Raw genomic sequence first — 17,497 nt, forward strand, 5'->3', positions numbered from 1 at the left:
CTCTCGATCGGCATTTAGAACAGAGAGTATAAAACAAAGCTATGGGCTCAAGCTTTCGAAAGGACACTTGGGTGTATTATTTTCTTTCTTTTGTTCAATGTGTTAATCTCCACTGATGTATTGCAAACGGGTGTTTCCGTAATCCACGTACCCGCCTTACACTGGTAACCCTCGTTACACCACCTTTTGGAGGTGGAAGTGGACTTCCAGGGACAAATCCTCCACCTTCAACTAGTCCAACATGCCCCATCAAGGCGCTAAAACTAGGGTTGTGTTTGGATGTTCTTGGTGGGTTGGTACACATTGGATTAGAGAACCTAGTGGAAAATGCTTGTTGTCCGGCCTTAAATCGCTCGAAAATTTCCCTAAATTTAACACATTCTAGTATTACATTGTTCAGCCTCTTCCTTCTCTCAACCGAACAGAGCGACGACGGTGATTGGTTCAACACAGATCGTCCCCCTCTTTCTCTCTCTCTGTCTTTTCTCCCTTTCTTCCTCTTCTTCTTCTTCTTCCATCATCAAATCACCCAAAACACACCCCTGTTCATATTCTTCCTCACGATCGATAGAGTTGGTGAACCAGCAGTGGTAGACCTCCTCTACCTTTGGTTTCTCTTTCCCTTTATCCATTTTCCCTTCTCTTGGACTCCCTCTCCCTTTCTCTCCTCCCTCTTTTTTTTCAATTTTTTTTCTTTCTCCGATCGCCGCTGCAACTCTTGGCACCCTTTCCTCTTCGGCCTCTCTTCTCTTCCATATTTCTCTCTTCATCTCTCTCTCATTTTTCTCTCGCAGCCCGTTCCTCTTGTACATCTCCATCATCCCTCTCTGTCTTCTGATTACCGAAGCTAATTCATTGACTAGGAGTATCATTCGTCGCCTTTGACCTCAAGAAGGAGAACAGAGCAGCAGTGCTGGAATCACGTCCCACTCGATCCCTTTCTTCTTCTCATTTTCATCGGCAGCGGCATCAGGGGATCTTCTACCCGGTTAACAATTAGGGGAGGATAACAATAGAGAGAAATAAAAAGAAATACAACAAAAAAATGATAAAATATATAAAAAGAGAAGTAGACAAGTTTTAGGATAGAATAGGATAAATAGCAAAAAAAAGGGAGGATAAAAATAAAAGAGGTTTTAAAAAATATATACTAGATAAAATGAATAAGTGAATGAAGTATTGATGATCAAAATGCATAAAAACTTAGAGAAGAATAACGATATTCAAAGGGGAATTTTCTAAAAAAGAAAAAAATAGTGGAACTATAAGTATCACCATTAGGAGATTACCCTTAAGATTGGATTTTTGGAAGCTCAAACATTATAATTTCCCCCATCGAGGCTAGTTGACTACTAGGTGAAAACAGTATCAAGGGTTGGTTTAGTTCAGTTACTTATAGTTCCCTAAACCAAACCGAATATATTGGGTTGACTACTATTGCAACCAAAATGGAGCAAAAGTAAGAAAACACCAACTTGAAATAGTAAAGATCGGACGGTCATTTTGTTTGATTTCAACCAAACTAAGACCTCTTGTTGTTGATCAGGCATGGAGTCACAACCCAAGAAGATTTTACCCGTTCCTAGTCATAAATATCTATCAAATCTTTAAACACATCCGTCATTGGTAATATATAGTAGAGATGAAAATGTTCTCTTTCAGGTACAAAAGTACAAGTACAAGTAGACCTTCTCTAGGTCTATTTTTATTTTTCTTGGTTCTCCTTGGGTGTTGGGTTCGGAATGTGAGTATTCCTCCTTGTTGGGTTCCTCGGGTTAAGGCTCCTCATTGGGTGGGGTTTAGAGGTTCCTCTCGTCTAAGCTTTTTAAATAAGGCTTGGATTTCCTTGTTCCCAAGTGTCATTTTTTCTCTTCTACCTCGACTTAGTCTGGTTTCATCATCAACCTTTTGTCTCTTTCTCTTGCCCATTGTGAATGGAGAATAATATGTACGAGCTCCAATAAAGTCAATATGGGAGTGGATATGTTGGACGTTAGGGGACATTCGGATCTGGCCCGATTCAAAGAATGACAATACTGTGTCATTGGGCGTCTGTTCTCAAAAACTATTTTTCCAGTTTCAGGATGTGAGTCGAGCCCTCATGGCAGCCTGGAGAATCAAAGAAGACTAGGTAAGGATCCTTCCTTTCCAAGGGGGACATTTTAGAGCGTTGTTTAGAGAGAAGAGCGATTTTGACTCTGTCTTCATGGATGGTTTCTGGGTTCTCTTGAAGGAGTGACATGTAGGGTAGGTATGAAGTGGAGGTTTTGGGTGTAAATACATGACCTACCTTACGATTGTATGGATATGGGTGTTAGATGATGGATGGGATAGGGCGGCGAATGTTGAGCTCTTGAGTGGGGCTATTGGTGGAAGTGTATGGGGATATGATTAATGATAACTTGAGCAATTCAGCGGTCAGTAACCTAGAGAAGAAGCATACATCATTGAGCTGACAGGTGGGGACTTGGGTAAGAGACAAAGGATGGAAAATGGGGATTAGGATTAAGGAAAGGAATCCTAAAGGATACGAGTTTGGATTATGGGGGACCCACTTGTTTCATTTCTTTGACCTGTAGGTATTTTCTGTTTTGGAATGTTTTCCTTTTGATGTTTGCTGGCCAAACACTAGGAGGGATTTCTGGGGGTGGGAGTAGCAGGGGGAGCAGAGGGAGCAGAGTTTCTTCTTCCTCCTCAGGTATGTTTGTTCTTTGTATTAATAAAGTGGGTGGTGGTGGATGGTCCATATATAACAGCCAAACGGGGGCCATGAGGATATGTAGTTGGAACTGTCAAAGGGCAGACGACCTCCAATAGTTACAAGCCTAAAAGACTTAGTTTCACCGAGGAAAATTAGATCAGGATTCCTCCCCAAAAACTAAGGCTTCCTCGTCTCAGACTAAATTAGTGTCTCTACTCCACTACCCAAACTTTATGTTTGCCCCTCCAAATGGCCTTGTTGGTGGTTTGCTTGTTTTCTGAAAAGCAGGTTTTGATATTTCTATTCAGTTTAGTACTCAAAACTATATTATTTCGAAAATGTTGGTGGGTCCTGACTCCTCCCTTGTTTACTAGTGTCTATGTATGAGGAGCTGAATAGAATACTTCCATGTTCTTTTTTGGGAAACTATCTACAATCATCTAACTCAACTGAACCTTCCCCGCTTAATCATAAGAGATCTGAATGAAGCTATCCATTTAGATGATAATGGTATGGTTTCCTTTGTCTAAGGAATAGGGTCCAACAGAAGTAAGGAGACCTTGAATTTTATTAACCTGATTAGAGATATGGATTTACAGGAGATTAAGGCTCTTGGAGGTGGTTTGATTAGGGGAAAGGTACCCAAGCTAAGAATCTTGAGAGAGCATTAGTTTCCCTAAATTGGATTCTTTTGTTCACCTCTACTTCTTTAACCTTGGGCCCAGAGTGGGGTTCAGATCATAATGCCCTCATCCTAGACTTAAGTGACGTTTGATAACACTTTCCAAATGTAGGTCTGAAAATTTTGCTTTTCAAACCTTATGGGTGTTTGGGTTTAGGTTTGATTAGCGGATCTGAAACACAAATTCAAATCTGAAATGGTAAGACTTTGTTTCATGTCTTACAAAAATCAGATGCATTTCAAACATGATAAAATGACATTAATGCCCTCATTAATGTCATCTATTTAATAATAATAATAATAATAGTAGTAGTAGTAGTGGTAATAATAATAATAATAATAATTATTATTATTATTATATTATTATTATTATTTCATAATATAAAAATATTGTTTAATAATCATAAATGTTAGTATGAAATATTTATTATTAATTAAAAATATAATATTTTCTTTATTTGAATAAATAATAATATTTATATAGTAATAAGAATATTTAATAATATGTTTATTAATAATAAGTAATATATATATATATTTATTATTAGTTAATAATAATAAGTAAATATCGTTATCAATTAAATAATAAACAATATATTTTATCAAAGAATATTTGTTTATTAATAGAATAAACAAAAGTCATAATATTAATAGAATACTATTAATAGAATACTATTTTATTTAATATTCTTTTTATTGTTCATAATATTATCAAACAATATATTTTTAAGGGTAAAATAGTAAACTTCACAGTTATTGATGTTGGAGAATTGCTCCAACTCAAAATGATCTTATCTTTTTAGAGCCTTTAAAAAGAAGAAAATCATTTCCACTTCTTTTTAGATTTCAGACCTGAATAATAGATTTTTAGCTTTCCAGACATTAGACTTCAGATTTATCAAACGCCACTTTAGCTACTAAAGAAATCCATAAGCCAAGACCTTTCAGATTCTATCAAATGTGGTTGTTAAAAGAGGACTATCACTAGTTAATTCAAGAAGCCTAGGACTCAAATTTGGGGGGGGGGGGGGGGGGGGGGTTATTGCAGCCTTTAGAATTTAGAAGAATCTTAGAGGGCTTACTACTAAGCTGAGTGCTTGGAATAAAAATGTCTTTGGGGATATAAATAAGAAGTTGAGTATCATTGATAGCCAATTGGAAGATTTAAAATTGGGAAGAAATAACATTGGAGAAGGACTTCATTCTCCAATGTCAAGAGCTACATTGGAAGCAAAGCTTTAGGCAACTCTAGCTTCAGGAAGGAGATAGGAGCACTGCTTACTTTCATAAGATGGCTAGTCTACGACAAAGGAGAAATAAAATATCCTCGATTAAGGACAAAGAAAGATAGTGGGTTTCAAAGCATGAAGAGATTAGTGAAACTATTGTTGATCAATTCACAGATATCTACACCTTCCAAGGTTGCCAACATCTAGAGGATCTCCAATATTTGTTCACCTTAGTTATCTTTGATCAAAAGAATGAAAGCCTCCTGATGTGTGCGTAAGATACACATAATTTCTAATGTTTTATGCATGGTTTTGATGCTGATTTGTATAGTTTTTTACCCTAATTTAGGTTGATTTCAGGAAATCAAGAATGTGGACCAGCTTAGGGGGAAGATAGCATAAAACCATGTTGAAAGGGCAAAGAAGGAAGCAATTCGGCCATCTAGAAGACAGACCCAGCTGAGAACCATAAGGAGGGCACTTTCGGCCCATAAAGAAGCCAGGCCCATGCTACACCCTATAGGGGAACCCAAGGAGGAAGCCTAGCTGAAGCTCTCCAAGGGAGACCTTTCGGCCCCTTTTTGCAAATTAAGAGGGAAAAAGGAAAAGAGAAAGAGGGAAAAAGGGTTCGAACCCCTTTTTGCAAATTAAGAGGAGAGAGAAGCAAGAAGAGGAGAGAAGAAAAGATTGCTGAATTCGAAATTGGAGAAGAAGCCATTCAAGGAGATCGAAGATCAATCAAGACTCTAGGTTGTCTTCTTCTTTGGTTCTGTGCAAGTGGTAACCGAATTCAGCTAGGGTTTCATGTAATCTTGTCCATTAATTTCTCTTTCTTGTTAGTAATTGAACAATGTTTCATGAGAATTCAGATCTGTAATTAGCTCTCTAGGGTTATTCGATTGATTGGATTCATTCTTGATGTTTCTTGATTAGGGTTTTAAATGTTAGAATAGCTTGGTCGAATTGATCTTGAATCTTGGACTGTCTAAATTGCTTGAGAAAAAGTTTAGATAATCTGCTATAGTTGTGGCCGAATTGTTCTTGAATCTTGGAATGTCTAAATTACTTGAGAAAGAGTTTAGATAATCTAATATGCTAATCAAGAATCGAATTTAATACAATTTAGAGATAACTTGTATGATTCGGTTGGTGTTCATTCAAATCTGAAATGATGCCCTTCGAATTCTTGATCTTAATGCATGCATGGGGATTAGATTTTTTATAGAGATATAAGAATCATCACTCATGGATAGAATGAGCATGCGCTCAAGAGAGGCTGTTCATGTAATTAGGGTTTCACCAAACCATGGCTGAATCCCAATTCAATTGAATAACTTTGAGAACTGATTGCTGGATTGAATATGTAGTGTTCACATACAGCTTGTTTTCTTGATTGCATGAAAGGTGTTTGATCCGAATTGGTTAGGATAGGTTACAAGTTAGGAATTAGGATCTTGACTAGGTCAAGAATTTGGTTTATCAGATAATAAATGGCAAAAGTATTACTAGTAGTTGTTGTATAAATTCTTGTGGGAATGATACTTTTCTTTACTACTTGAGCGGCTAGTGCACTTGCTAAGTGTAAGAAATTACGCATCACCTCCTAAAAATCCCACTAGAAGAAGAAATTAAAGAGGCCCTCTTTTGTATATGAAGCCTCAAAGGCCTGGCTGTATCCAAGTGAAGGACTTCTGACTAAGGGTGTCAATGGACTGATTTTGGATTGGACCCCTATCCAATCCGGGTCCAATCCAAAATCAATTTGGACAAATTGGATGGACTAACAAGACATATTGGATTGGACCAATCTGGTCCAAAATATTTATCAGATTGGATTGGACTTAGCCTGTCTGTAACAAATTTATATTGGATTGGGATGGATTAAGCCAATATTTAGTCCATTGATATAAGATAAGAATGTATGTGTCAATGGGCCGGGTTTGGGTTGAAACCAATCAAAATAAAAATGAATTTGAACAAATTAGATGGTCCAAAACATTCATTGGATTGGATTGGGCCTGGTCCATTTATAATGGACTCACATTGGACTGGATCGAATTGGACCAAATCCAATCCAATTGACACCCCTACTTCTGACCTATCAGTTTTTGTAATGTAGCCTATAAAGTAATTTCCAAAATTCTAGATAATAGGCTGGAATCTCTGCTTGATAAATGCACGTCCCCTTATCAAAATGCCTTTGTTTCGGGTAGACAGATTCTTGATAATGTGGTTATCACTCATGAAATAGAATAGAAAGGGGCATGGGGCAATGGCTATCAAAGTAAATATGCTTAAGGCCTATGACAGGATATAGTAGGATTATATCATAAAGGTCTTAAGAGTGTTGGAGTTTTCTAAAACTTGGTGTAATCTGATCTATTATTATATTTCCTCTATTTCCTTTTCTGTTCTCATGAATGGGGTAGCTAAAGGGCATATTATTCCCTCTAGAGGTCTTATGCAAGGGGATCCTCTTTCCCCTTATCTCTTTATTCTTGCCATGGAAGGTCTCTCTAGACTCCTTGTAAAGGCTAAAAAGCAGGACCTAATAAAGGGAATTAAAATTTGTAAAGAAGCCCCTAGATATCTCATTTATTTTTTGTTGATGATGTTTTCATTGTTGTTAGAGCTTAAAGAGATATAACTACAAATCTTTTGGATACCTTAAAAAAATTTTAACAAATGTTCAGCTAAACCATAAACTATGGGAAATCAGGTGTCCTTTTTAGTAGAAGTGTTAGCCATAAAGATGCAAAACTGATTAAAAGGCAACTTAAGATGGGGGGTTTGCATTGTCATTCTAAATACTTAGGAATACCCTTAATTTGGAAAAGGAATAAGTCTAACTCAATTGACTTCATCCTTGATTAATTGGCTTCTAAGCTTAATAATTTGAAGGCAGATACTCTATCTCAGGCAAGAAAATTAATTGGTCTTTACAAAATATGTCTTGCAAGTTGTTCCTAACCATGTCACGTCAGTCTTTAAACTCTTGGGCAATTTTAATGACAAAATTCACAGAATTCAAAGGGATTTTTGGTGGTACCATAGAAAGGACTCTATGTCCTACCACTGGACAAATTGGGATGTAATTTGTTCTCCAAAAGATTTAGGTGGGTTGGGGCTGAGGAAAACCAAGGATGTCAATAAATCCTTCCCATGGAAGGCGGCCTAGTTTTTTCTTAATAAAATGGATTCTTTGCGGGTCAAGCTTCTCAAGAGCATGTATCTAGAAAACAAGGATCTCTTCCCTTAGAAAATTAAAAAAAAAAAAACTTCTTTCTTTTGGAGAAATCTAAGGCCCTAGTAGAGATTTTCCCCTTCTTAGGATGTAAAGTGAGGCCCATAGGGGAAGTGACCCTATGGGGCACCCCTTGAGTCAATAGTTTTGAAGGCTTTGTAGCTCCACTAGGACCCCCTACTAAAGAACAAGTTGGTCTTTCTTTTGCTGATATTATGGATGGAGGAGGGTCATAGGATGTAGCCATCTTGGGTCACCATTTTAATGAAGATTGGAAGAACTTAATTACTCAGACTCATATTTTTAGGACATCCATTAAGGATCAACATTTGGTTACTGGGCGTACTCCTGAGTTGAATCTAGACCTCATTTCTTTAATTTGAAGAGTTTGTTGTCTCCTTATGCTCCCTAGATATAGATTGTTCCTCTAGCAGCTTTTGAGAGGTTATGTTATTACTTTGGAGGACCTAATTCTCAAAGGCTTTGTTTGCTCTTCTGTTTATTGTTTTTGTAAGACTGAGAATGAGTATACTCTCCATCTCTTCTTTTAGTTTCCTTTCGTTAGAGCAATTTGGTTTGCTTCAACAATGGCACATGCAACTAATCCGGTGGCAAACTCAGTTTGGAATCCTATCTCTTTGGTCCTAACCATGCTTGGAAATAGAAAGAACCAATTAGATTTCTTAATATGGTTTTCTATTATTGCCTATCACATATGGTGGTTTAGGAATGATCTTATTTTTAGAAACAAATCCTGGAATTGAAATAAAGCATTTTTTTCCAAATTCAAAAAGTGGTGAAGTTGCAAATCTTCTACCTTACCATAGAAAAGGCACAGGGTATTTGACAACACTAAACTCTTTACACCCCTCTTAGGGATTTGCTTCCCAAAGGGAAAATTTCATTTTCTTCTTTTGTGGCAGAAATAGGGAAGAAGAATCAAATGATGACTTTGGTACTTTAGATGGAGCTCTGTGCAATTGAAGCAGTTGTTACCTTTTCTGTTGATAGACACTTCTCAAAATTTTCTATATTTTTTGATAATATTTCAGCTATGAACTTGTTAAAATTCGGGTCTGTAAATATTGGTCGTGAGTTGTGGCATGTGGCGGACCACATTTTGTTTTTCATTGCTAACTTGGAAGTATCTTTTGTTTATATCCCTAGGGGTAAGAACTTGTTGGCTCATGAAACTGCTAAAAGGGACCAAATTGGGGATGACGAGGTGGCACATTTTGATAATCCTCCCCCTTTTCTAAACTCTTTGTATAGGAACTTTTTGAATGAATGGTAATTCCTAGTTTTATAAAAAAATAGTACAAGCATGAAATTATTGATTTAATAAATGTATTCTAAGAGTAAAAAAAAAGTGATTTACTTAGACACAGATGAACTTACCACTTACTGAATTACTGTTCAAAACACAATAATACCAGGAAAAGTAATAAGGAAATACAAATTAGATATAGCGTCAACTTACAGAATTTAGACCTGCACAACATAGCACGCCTAAGGGCTAGGCCTAAGGTTTCACACTTGCAAACATTCACAAATCCGAATAAGTCACCAAATAAACTCCCTTTCTTTCATGTTTTTTCCTCATTAAGTTATAAAATGATTTTTATCCTTTTATTTGTTTTGGTTGTATTTTGGAAAAAGGGAAATGAGACATGAGAGATGATTTCATTAGCATATTACATATGGTTGGTTTGGGTCAATTTAACTTTGGTTTACAAACTCATAACCCACAACTGGTCCGACCAGTTGAGCTATACATATTTATAAACCAAAACTGATCAAGTTAAGTTAAAGCCAACTACATCGAGTCGAGTCAGGCTGGTTTGGTCGATTTTTGACATTCTCTAAACAGCCCTACTTCTTGGGTAGTCAATTAATGACAACATCCAACCTTAGAAAACTTAACCAGTCGACTCTTAGAGCTTGGGAATCAATTCCTTAGATTTCCAAACTTAGAAATTTTAGAATTAAGTCCAAATTTGAATCTACGAAGAGCCTAATAACCTTTTCTAGATTAACTATTGGTTTGTAAGTTTTGGTATAGCCGAGGTAGACCTGAGTTAGATCCATGTAGTGTATCTTGCAACTCATTACATATTTAGATCAAGTCCTAAAGAATTAAAAAACAAGTAAAGGCTCTGGACCTTGATGTCTTCTTTTTCTTATTCTTGGTAGCTTTCTTCTTTTTTGGAGAGTTTTCCATCCATAACTTGATATAGCTAGTCCTCTTTGCCTTAGATCATCAATGATCACAATAAAGTTGTTATCAAGTCTTTTAAGCTCAATCTGAGGAAGTATCTGATACAATTTCAAACTTAACTTTCCATTACATTAGCACTCTCAATGAATTTGTTATCATCAAAGCACATAGAGTCAACACCTCTAAAATGGTAGATCTATAAATATAGCACAAACTATTAAAATGCACGAGAATGCACAAATAATAATAGGCCATAGCTTAGGAAGAAATTAAAAGACTCTTGGAGACAATCAATGAAGCGTAATAATTTTTGTAAGCTTTTCTCCAAGTACAAAAACTCTTTTTATCCATGAATATCTTCTCTCTAAATGCTCTCTTGCTATTGCTCTCTATGAACTTATTACTCTTGAGCACAAATACACTTTGTTGAGATTTTCATCTCAATCATAGATACTTATAGCAAGAGAAATGCTTAAAGAGCATATGACCATTATAGATCCATTAGGAAGAGATTAATCTTTTCTAAGAAATGTATAGATAATTTGTTTTCAATAAGATTGAAGGCTTACCAGAAGAGAAAATAGTCGTTCATTCAAATAGACAAAAACTTCCTCATTTTTTGGGAAGTAGCTAACTAACTTGAACTAGTAGTTGACTACTTCAACCTTGTCAGGAGTTAGTAGTCAACTGATATCTTCTTGTAGCTGACAACTACTCACAAGAGGTATTCTTTTTCCTCTAGTAGTCAACTGCTATAAGTTCTCTAGTAGTCAACTGCTATTGAAATGTCCCACTTGAAAGCTCAAGCCCTTAAATATAACTATACCCAAAACACAAGGTACCTATTTGTAATTTCCTCTATTAATTATGATAAAGAGATTTACAGAGCTGCTTACTCCATTCAAGGGTTCAACTATGATATGGAAAAGATATGATATTCATGGGTTCAACTATGATAGGGAAAAGATATGATATCCAAAAAACAACTGACCAATAAACCAGAATGGTAAGGGAACATGGTATTACTTATTAAAATTCATGGGTGGGTTTTGATTGGTCAAAACTATTTTCATACCATACCTTTTCTGCATCATAGATTTTCCCTTCATTCAGTGAGAATAATATAACAGAGTTGGCTTATCAATTTGGGAGCAAAGGACTCGTCATATGCATGGTTGAGCAGAATTGCCTAATGAAACGCATGTCTCATCTTGATTGGTTATCAACATCATTTTGTCAAGAAAGGGATAAAAGAATGCTAGTCCAAGGTTTTTAAAATTGACTCGGAGAACAAACCAGTCAAGGGTCCGGTTCCCACGTTGAACGGTTGACCCATTTTGACAAAAAAATAAAAAACAGTCAAAACCATTCGAACGAATCACCTGGGTCAACAGTTCGCTGACTAAAATCAACGGTGTTTGGGAAAAATCCGGTTTTCTGGAAAAACGGACCGGTTCCCAGTTTTTTCAGTCCAACCGTCCGGTCCGGTCTGGTCCGGTTTTGAAAACCATGCGCTACTCTATTATCTCATGTAGAGATGAAATTAAATCCCATTCTTAGCATATTTGCTTCATCAGACTACTGAATTGTCCTACACCTAGTGTTTTGGATCGACAGAGGTCTGGAATTGGATCGAAGACATAAAGAACGCGCGTCTTACTGGCTTGATTTCACTCATCTCTCTTTTGGGGTTGTTCTCAAAGATTTCTTTTGTTGTTTACCAACCAGGATTATTAGCTACCCAATTGGGTTGGTGCAATCTAATTTTGGTTCACCTACTTAGTACATAACTTGATGCATTTTAATTTACTTGATCATCAGTACGTAGTAGAAAGAAAATCTGTTTTCATCATCAACAACCCATACTTTGCATATATAGTTGGGATTACATAGTAATTATTACGCTTGTAGATGTAGAAAACATCTTTTATATATGTAAATAAATAAGTGCAAACAAAGCAGGTAAATAGAGCTAGTGTCTATAAGTAGGTCATTTGCTGCACATTGATTGGGTAGACATCATCAGGAGAGCCAGAGAAAGCTTTCTGAGCAAGGATTGCATTCACAGCTTGTGTAGGATGGAAGGCATCCCAAAAGACATATCGGTTCCTGTTTTGACAAGGAATGGAGTAGGGAAGGCAAGTTATCTGTCCTTGGTTCCTCCCAAGACCGCAGCATCCCTGATTAAGAACACTGAACCCTGTAGCCCATACAAACAACACAATATGTATTGGATGAGAATTGCACCTCTGTAATTAATCTCATAAACCACAAGTAAAAAGAGAAAATATAGGTAAATCAATGTTTTCGAACTGTTATTGATCCGGACGGTTGGATCGTTCAGACAACTGGTTGCATTTTACCTCAAACTCAACCATTGGCTAAAAACTGTTGAATTGGTCAACGACCCATTGACCTGGGCGGTCAATACTGTCGACCCATTTGAACTGTTCAACAGTTTTGACCGTTAAAATCGGGTGATTGAACCATCGACTCAGAAACCAGTGGCCAAAACGATTCTGGGTCGTTTTTTAAAACATTGGTGTAAATTTTGCATCTCATATATAGTGGGGTTCACATTATCTTTCTTCCCACCTCACTCCCAAACAAACAACTCTCCTACCTCCCCATCTCCTTACATATAAGATGAGTCCACACTAGGTATTTTACTCTTTCACAAACAAACAAGACAAGGTGAAAGCTGAAGAAAAAGTGATCGAATCATGCACTTACAAAGACAGATTAATTTGGAAGAATAAAAGAAAAAAAAATGCTAAGCTTCAAGTAATTGTATCTTACCATATCTTGCAGGGTTATTGAGAATATCGCCCATTGCTCCATAAGTGTTTGCATACACAAAGATAGCCCCACGATGGTTTGCATTCAGCTGGTCGACAATTGTCTTGAGGCCTTGATTGAAAGTTCCAAGCATCTGATTTACTTTGTCCACACATCTTCCTGGTGGTGCCTGACCGGTTGCTATTTGGTTTGGAATGCAACCCAGTGGACCTACCCCTGATATCAGAAACTTCCTCAGCCCTAGATTGTACAGTGCCTTCAACATGAAACAGGAGAACTTGGTTAATCTATCTTTCAGAGCTCCAAAATAAAACAGGACATACAGAGAGAGAGAAAGAGAATACCAGAATTTGCCTGGTGTAATGGTTGAGAAGAAGGTTGGCAAAGGCTGGGGGATCGTAATTGTAGCTGGAGGAGTAGAGGGAAGGCAAGAGGTAGTTATTGATGTAGTCATTGCTGCCGAACACCAACACAGCTAAAGACTTGGAGAGATACTGAGTCAAGTTGCTCCCACCCGTGTATTGCCTCAGCTGGTTCAAGGTGGTCTCAAAATTGAGCACTTGCTGGCTTAAGGTAAAGCGTTCTCCCTATCCATCAATGTTATTATTATTATGTTTTTTTGTGTGTACAAGAGTTGTATTAGCTTTCATGGCGAAGTATATATATCAAAGAAGTGACATAAACAGATATATATGGATCTAGATTCAACTCAACGGACAGAAAAACTAGGGCATAACAAGCTGGTACAATTAAATAATATGGTCAGGGCCTTTAGAGGATCAAGCTACAAACCTTAACCATATCTTGACCACCTAGGTTTAGCTAGGTAACAGGCTTGGTGCCTTGATTTAGCACCTCAAGCTATATTCAAACTAGAGAAGTGTTTGACCTTTGGGGGGGGGGCTTCTTTTTTTGGTTTTTGAGAGGGGGGAAAGTTGGTCAATGGAATTTTGGTTCCCATTGACTAAGAATCTCACGTTCATTTTTCAAATTAATGTGGGGACTAGGAAAAGTTTATTTTCCTAGATACCTATCTCTTGGGTGGATAAATAACTTTCCTATCTAGTAAGAAAATTGCTAACACTTGAATGAGACAACAATTTTCCATTTAATAATGGGTTTTTATGACTAAAATGGTCATTACATTGTTTACCTGAGAAATAAAATAGCATGAATAAATGCACTTACCTAGATAAATATTTCCAAAAAAAACTAAATTAGATAATTACATTTACCCAGATAAATAACTTACCAAACAGCGAAGGGAGCCTTAGAATAAATAGATAATAGGGCTAGCTACAATTTGAGTAGCACCAACCTGAACTCAACCCATATGCATCCTAATCTACCATGGGATTGGGTTAATGTTGACGCCTTGGCCAATCGGCCAGCCTAACAAAAACCTGATGTATCATACTTATATGATGCATTTATTAATGTATATATATGTACACGGATTTTATGTGAGAGGTGGAGAGTCAAGGTTAAAGTATCGGTATTGCAAAGATTATTGGAAAAGGGTTTTCTGTTTTTTTGATAGGTGAAGTATTGAAAAAAGAAGTTTAATTAAATATAAGAGAATTATTGGGATTCATTCACTTTGAATATACATTAGGACAACTTACAAAGAAAGCCAATAAATTCATCAATAAAACTAAATCTAAGGCTTAAATTATTAAATAGTGTATAACCACATAGAAACACATATTTTTAATAGTTTATGTGAAGCCTGAAGTGTGAATTACTAAGGATATACTCAGGGAAGGTTGGGAAATGGTAGAATAATTAAAATATGCATTAATTTCTACCTAGTGAATTCAATTAGCAATATAAATCTCTTCTATATAAACTAATTTTATTGATAAATTAATTCCTATATATCTCTTTCTAATTTCCTATAAATCTCATTAGCACTTGAAAAAAACAGTAAAAAAATAAAAATATTAACTTTTATTACAATTGATTATTTCCTATAAATTCATTGAAATGGATTTAGGGTATTAAATAAGGGGTTTCTAATACGGTTTGATAGAACATTTACGTCTGGTATAAAGAAAATACACAATCGATACATTCTAAACCGGTGGAAGATCAAGTTTGATTAAGATTAGGGTTGAGATTTTAGCACAGCAGCTATTAGGGGTGCAACTTGGGCGGGCACAGCCCTGAATTTTGAAAGGGATGCGCTTGGATTTTTGGTCCTCGGGCTGGGTTCGGGCCCAAGAAGTTGGGCTTTTTAATTTTTCAGGTCGGGCTTGGGTTTAGCCTTTAGGTAGCCTAAATCCGGCCCGAACCTGGTCCAACTATATACATTTATACATACATATGTGTATAGATGTAAATGTTGCATACAAATATATATATATATATATATATATATATATATACATACGTATTTGCATACGTAACATTTGTATATATATTTACATATATACATAAATATATGTATATATATTTGCATAAATATATTTATATTATATAATTTTAGAGTGGGTTTAGCCCAACCCAAATGCATCAAATTACAGTACAGGCTAGTATCAAATTAGGAAAACCGAGCTTGACCTCGGGCTCAGTCTGGATTCAAGCCTTAAACCCAAATTTTAGAACCGGGCATAGATTGACCATAAACCCGGCCCAACCCGCTCGACTTGCACCCCTAGCGGCTATGAGTACAACCCAACCCAAGCCAATCAGTCAAAATTGCACCCCTATTGCAGAAGCCGGACAAAGCAATTACTTCATCCAAGCCCCACTCAAATCAACAGACCATGCAGCTCACTACAGACAACATGGGGCCATGAAGATATATGTCAAAAGTTAAAACTAAATGAAAAGAAGTTATATGGACCCCACCATGTCTCTACCAATAAGTTGAATATTCAGTTAAATGCTTGCTATCTTTCTAAAAAAAAAAAAAAATCAAATTTGTTGCTTGGATAATTAATGGGAGTGGGAAGGGAGAAAATTAGTACATAATGTCTTCCTGTTTCATCAAGAATGCCTGCGGCAGCTGAAGCATAATTCACGCCACGAAGCATTCTTGGTCCAGCTGTGTTAGGGTCTGCAAAGGCTGGAGGATAAGGGAGGCCCAACATTTCTCCTGCAAACTCAGATTAGCTAGATATTAGTTTCTTAACGTACAAAAGAAAAGGAATAAAGAAAGTTAGAAACAAGTGGAAAACTTTAATTATTACACCATAAATGCTTCGGTTATCATTTTATATCATGTTACCATATGGACATATTCTAGCTTTAAGCCAAAGAAACATCCATTTGGTTTCTAAAATTCTGATAAAATCAAATCATCACTCGATATTAGGAAAGGAAACCCTAAATGCAAATGCAAATTTCAATAAATAAATTTAGGGTTTACTTAGTTTGCAGTTGGAATTGAAATAGGAATAGATTTTCATTCCTATGGGTGAGAGAGGGTGAAGGGAATGGGTGGAGGGAATGTCATTCCACCAGGAATGAAAAACAGTTGGAATCAAAATGGACCATTCTTATTATTTCCATCTGATAAAATCAAATCATCACTCCATATTAGAAAGAGAAAACCCAAATGCAAATGCAAATTTTAATAAATAAATTTAGGGTCAATTTAGTTTGCAATTGGAATGGGAATAGGAATAGATTTTCATTCCCAAGGGCGGGGGAGGGTGGAGGGAATGGGCTGGGGGAATGCCATTCCACTAGAAATGAAAAACAGTTGGAATCAGCTGAATGGACCAATCTTACTATTCCAATTACAAAATTGTTTATTCCTGATGAGAAAAAAACAAACGGACCCTTAAGGAAAAATAATAGAAAATCCATTGGATTGTCACCTTCTTTCTTTGAGATAAGAGGAGAAAGCGAGAAGAGAACAAACATAATATTGACAAAAATCATAAATGGAAAACAAGAAAATGAACCAGTAAAATCATCATCTTATGATATTAAGTTGAAGAGTTACCAAGCATATCTATAACAGTTCTTCCATTAGAGAATCTCCCAGTAGGCCCCTGGTTGAAATCAATTCCATAAGGAATGTAATTTGCTTTGGCTATGGATCTGAGATAGTTATTGTTTCCATCATCAACCAATGAGTCACCAAACACAAACATCGCCGGAATCTGTGCAGGTTGCCCAGTTGAACCATGGAGGAGCATGGAAATGGTGGTAAACCATAACCATCCACCAACAACCATGACCATTCTGGAGCTCAACTTTCCCATGTTTGCACTGCTACTGATCAGAGATGGGTTTGCTTCGATTATGTATGAGAAAATGAAACGTTGACTATATATATATAAATGTGGTGGGAGTAAAAACAGATGTAATGAAAGAAGAGAATCTTTTCGAAAACGTTTAAGACTGTATGAAACCCATGAACTATTACTTTTCTTTAGCTTTTCCCTCGTTTTCCTCCTGCATTTCTGTGATCTTCACATCTTTTATTCCTCTATTACTGTTATCTTCTTCCTTTACTGGTCGAAGACTCAAGATACTTCAAGAGACTAGCATGAAGCATGCAGTCTATATAATGGAAAATGACAAATCTTGTTAGAGAAAAGATGGAATTTGTTGAATCTGATAGCCTAGATAATAAATAATGAGTACAACTGGCTAGATTTTGGTGGGC

The 17,497-nt window shown here is 36.4% G+C and overlaps 1 protein-coding gene across 1 annotated transcript; it reads right to left on the reverse strand.

Annotated features, from left to right (window-relative positions):
• Window positions 1-11,917: 11,917 nt before the first annotated feature.
• Window positions 11,918-17,148, reverse strand: LOC104594025 (GDSL-like Lipase/Acylhydrolase superfamily protein). The gene is made up of 5 exons (XM_010254142.2): window positions 16,829-17,148; window positions 15,846-15,973; window positions 13,218-13,460; window positions 12,874-13,129; window positions 11,918-12,274 (listed from the first exon to the last, which is right to left on the reverse strand). The coding sequence occupies exons 1-5, from the start codon at window positions 17,088-17,090 to the stop codon at window positions 12,054-12,056; spliced, it is 1,110 nt and encodes a 369-aa protein (XP_010252444.1). The 5' UTR covers window positions 17,091-17,148; the 3' UTR covers window positions 11,918-12,053.
• Between the last annotated feature and the right edge of the window lie 349 nt (window positions 17,149-17,497).

This window comes from Nelumbo nucifera, chromosome 5, assembly GCF_055504915.1.
Source record: "Nelumbo nucifera cultivar China Antique chromosome 5, China Antique-T2T, whole genome shotgun sequence".
In the NCBI taxonomy this organism is placed as follows: domain Eukaryota; kingdom Viridiplantae; phylum Streptophyta; class Magnoliopsida; order Proteales; family Nelumbonaceae; genus Nelumbo; species Nelumbo nucifera.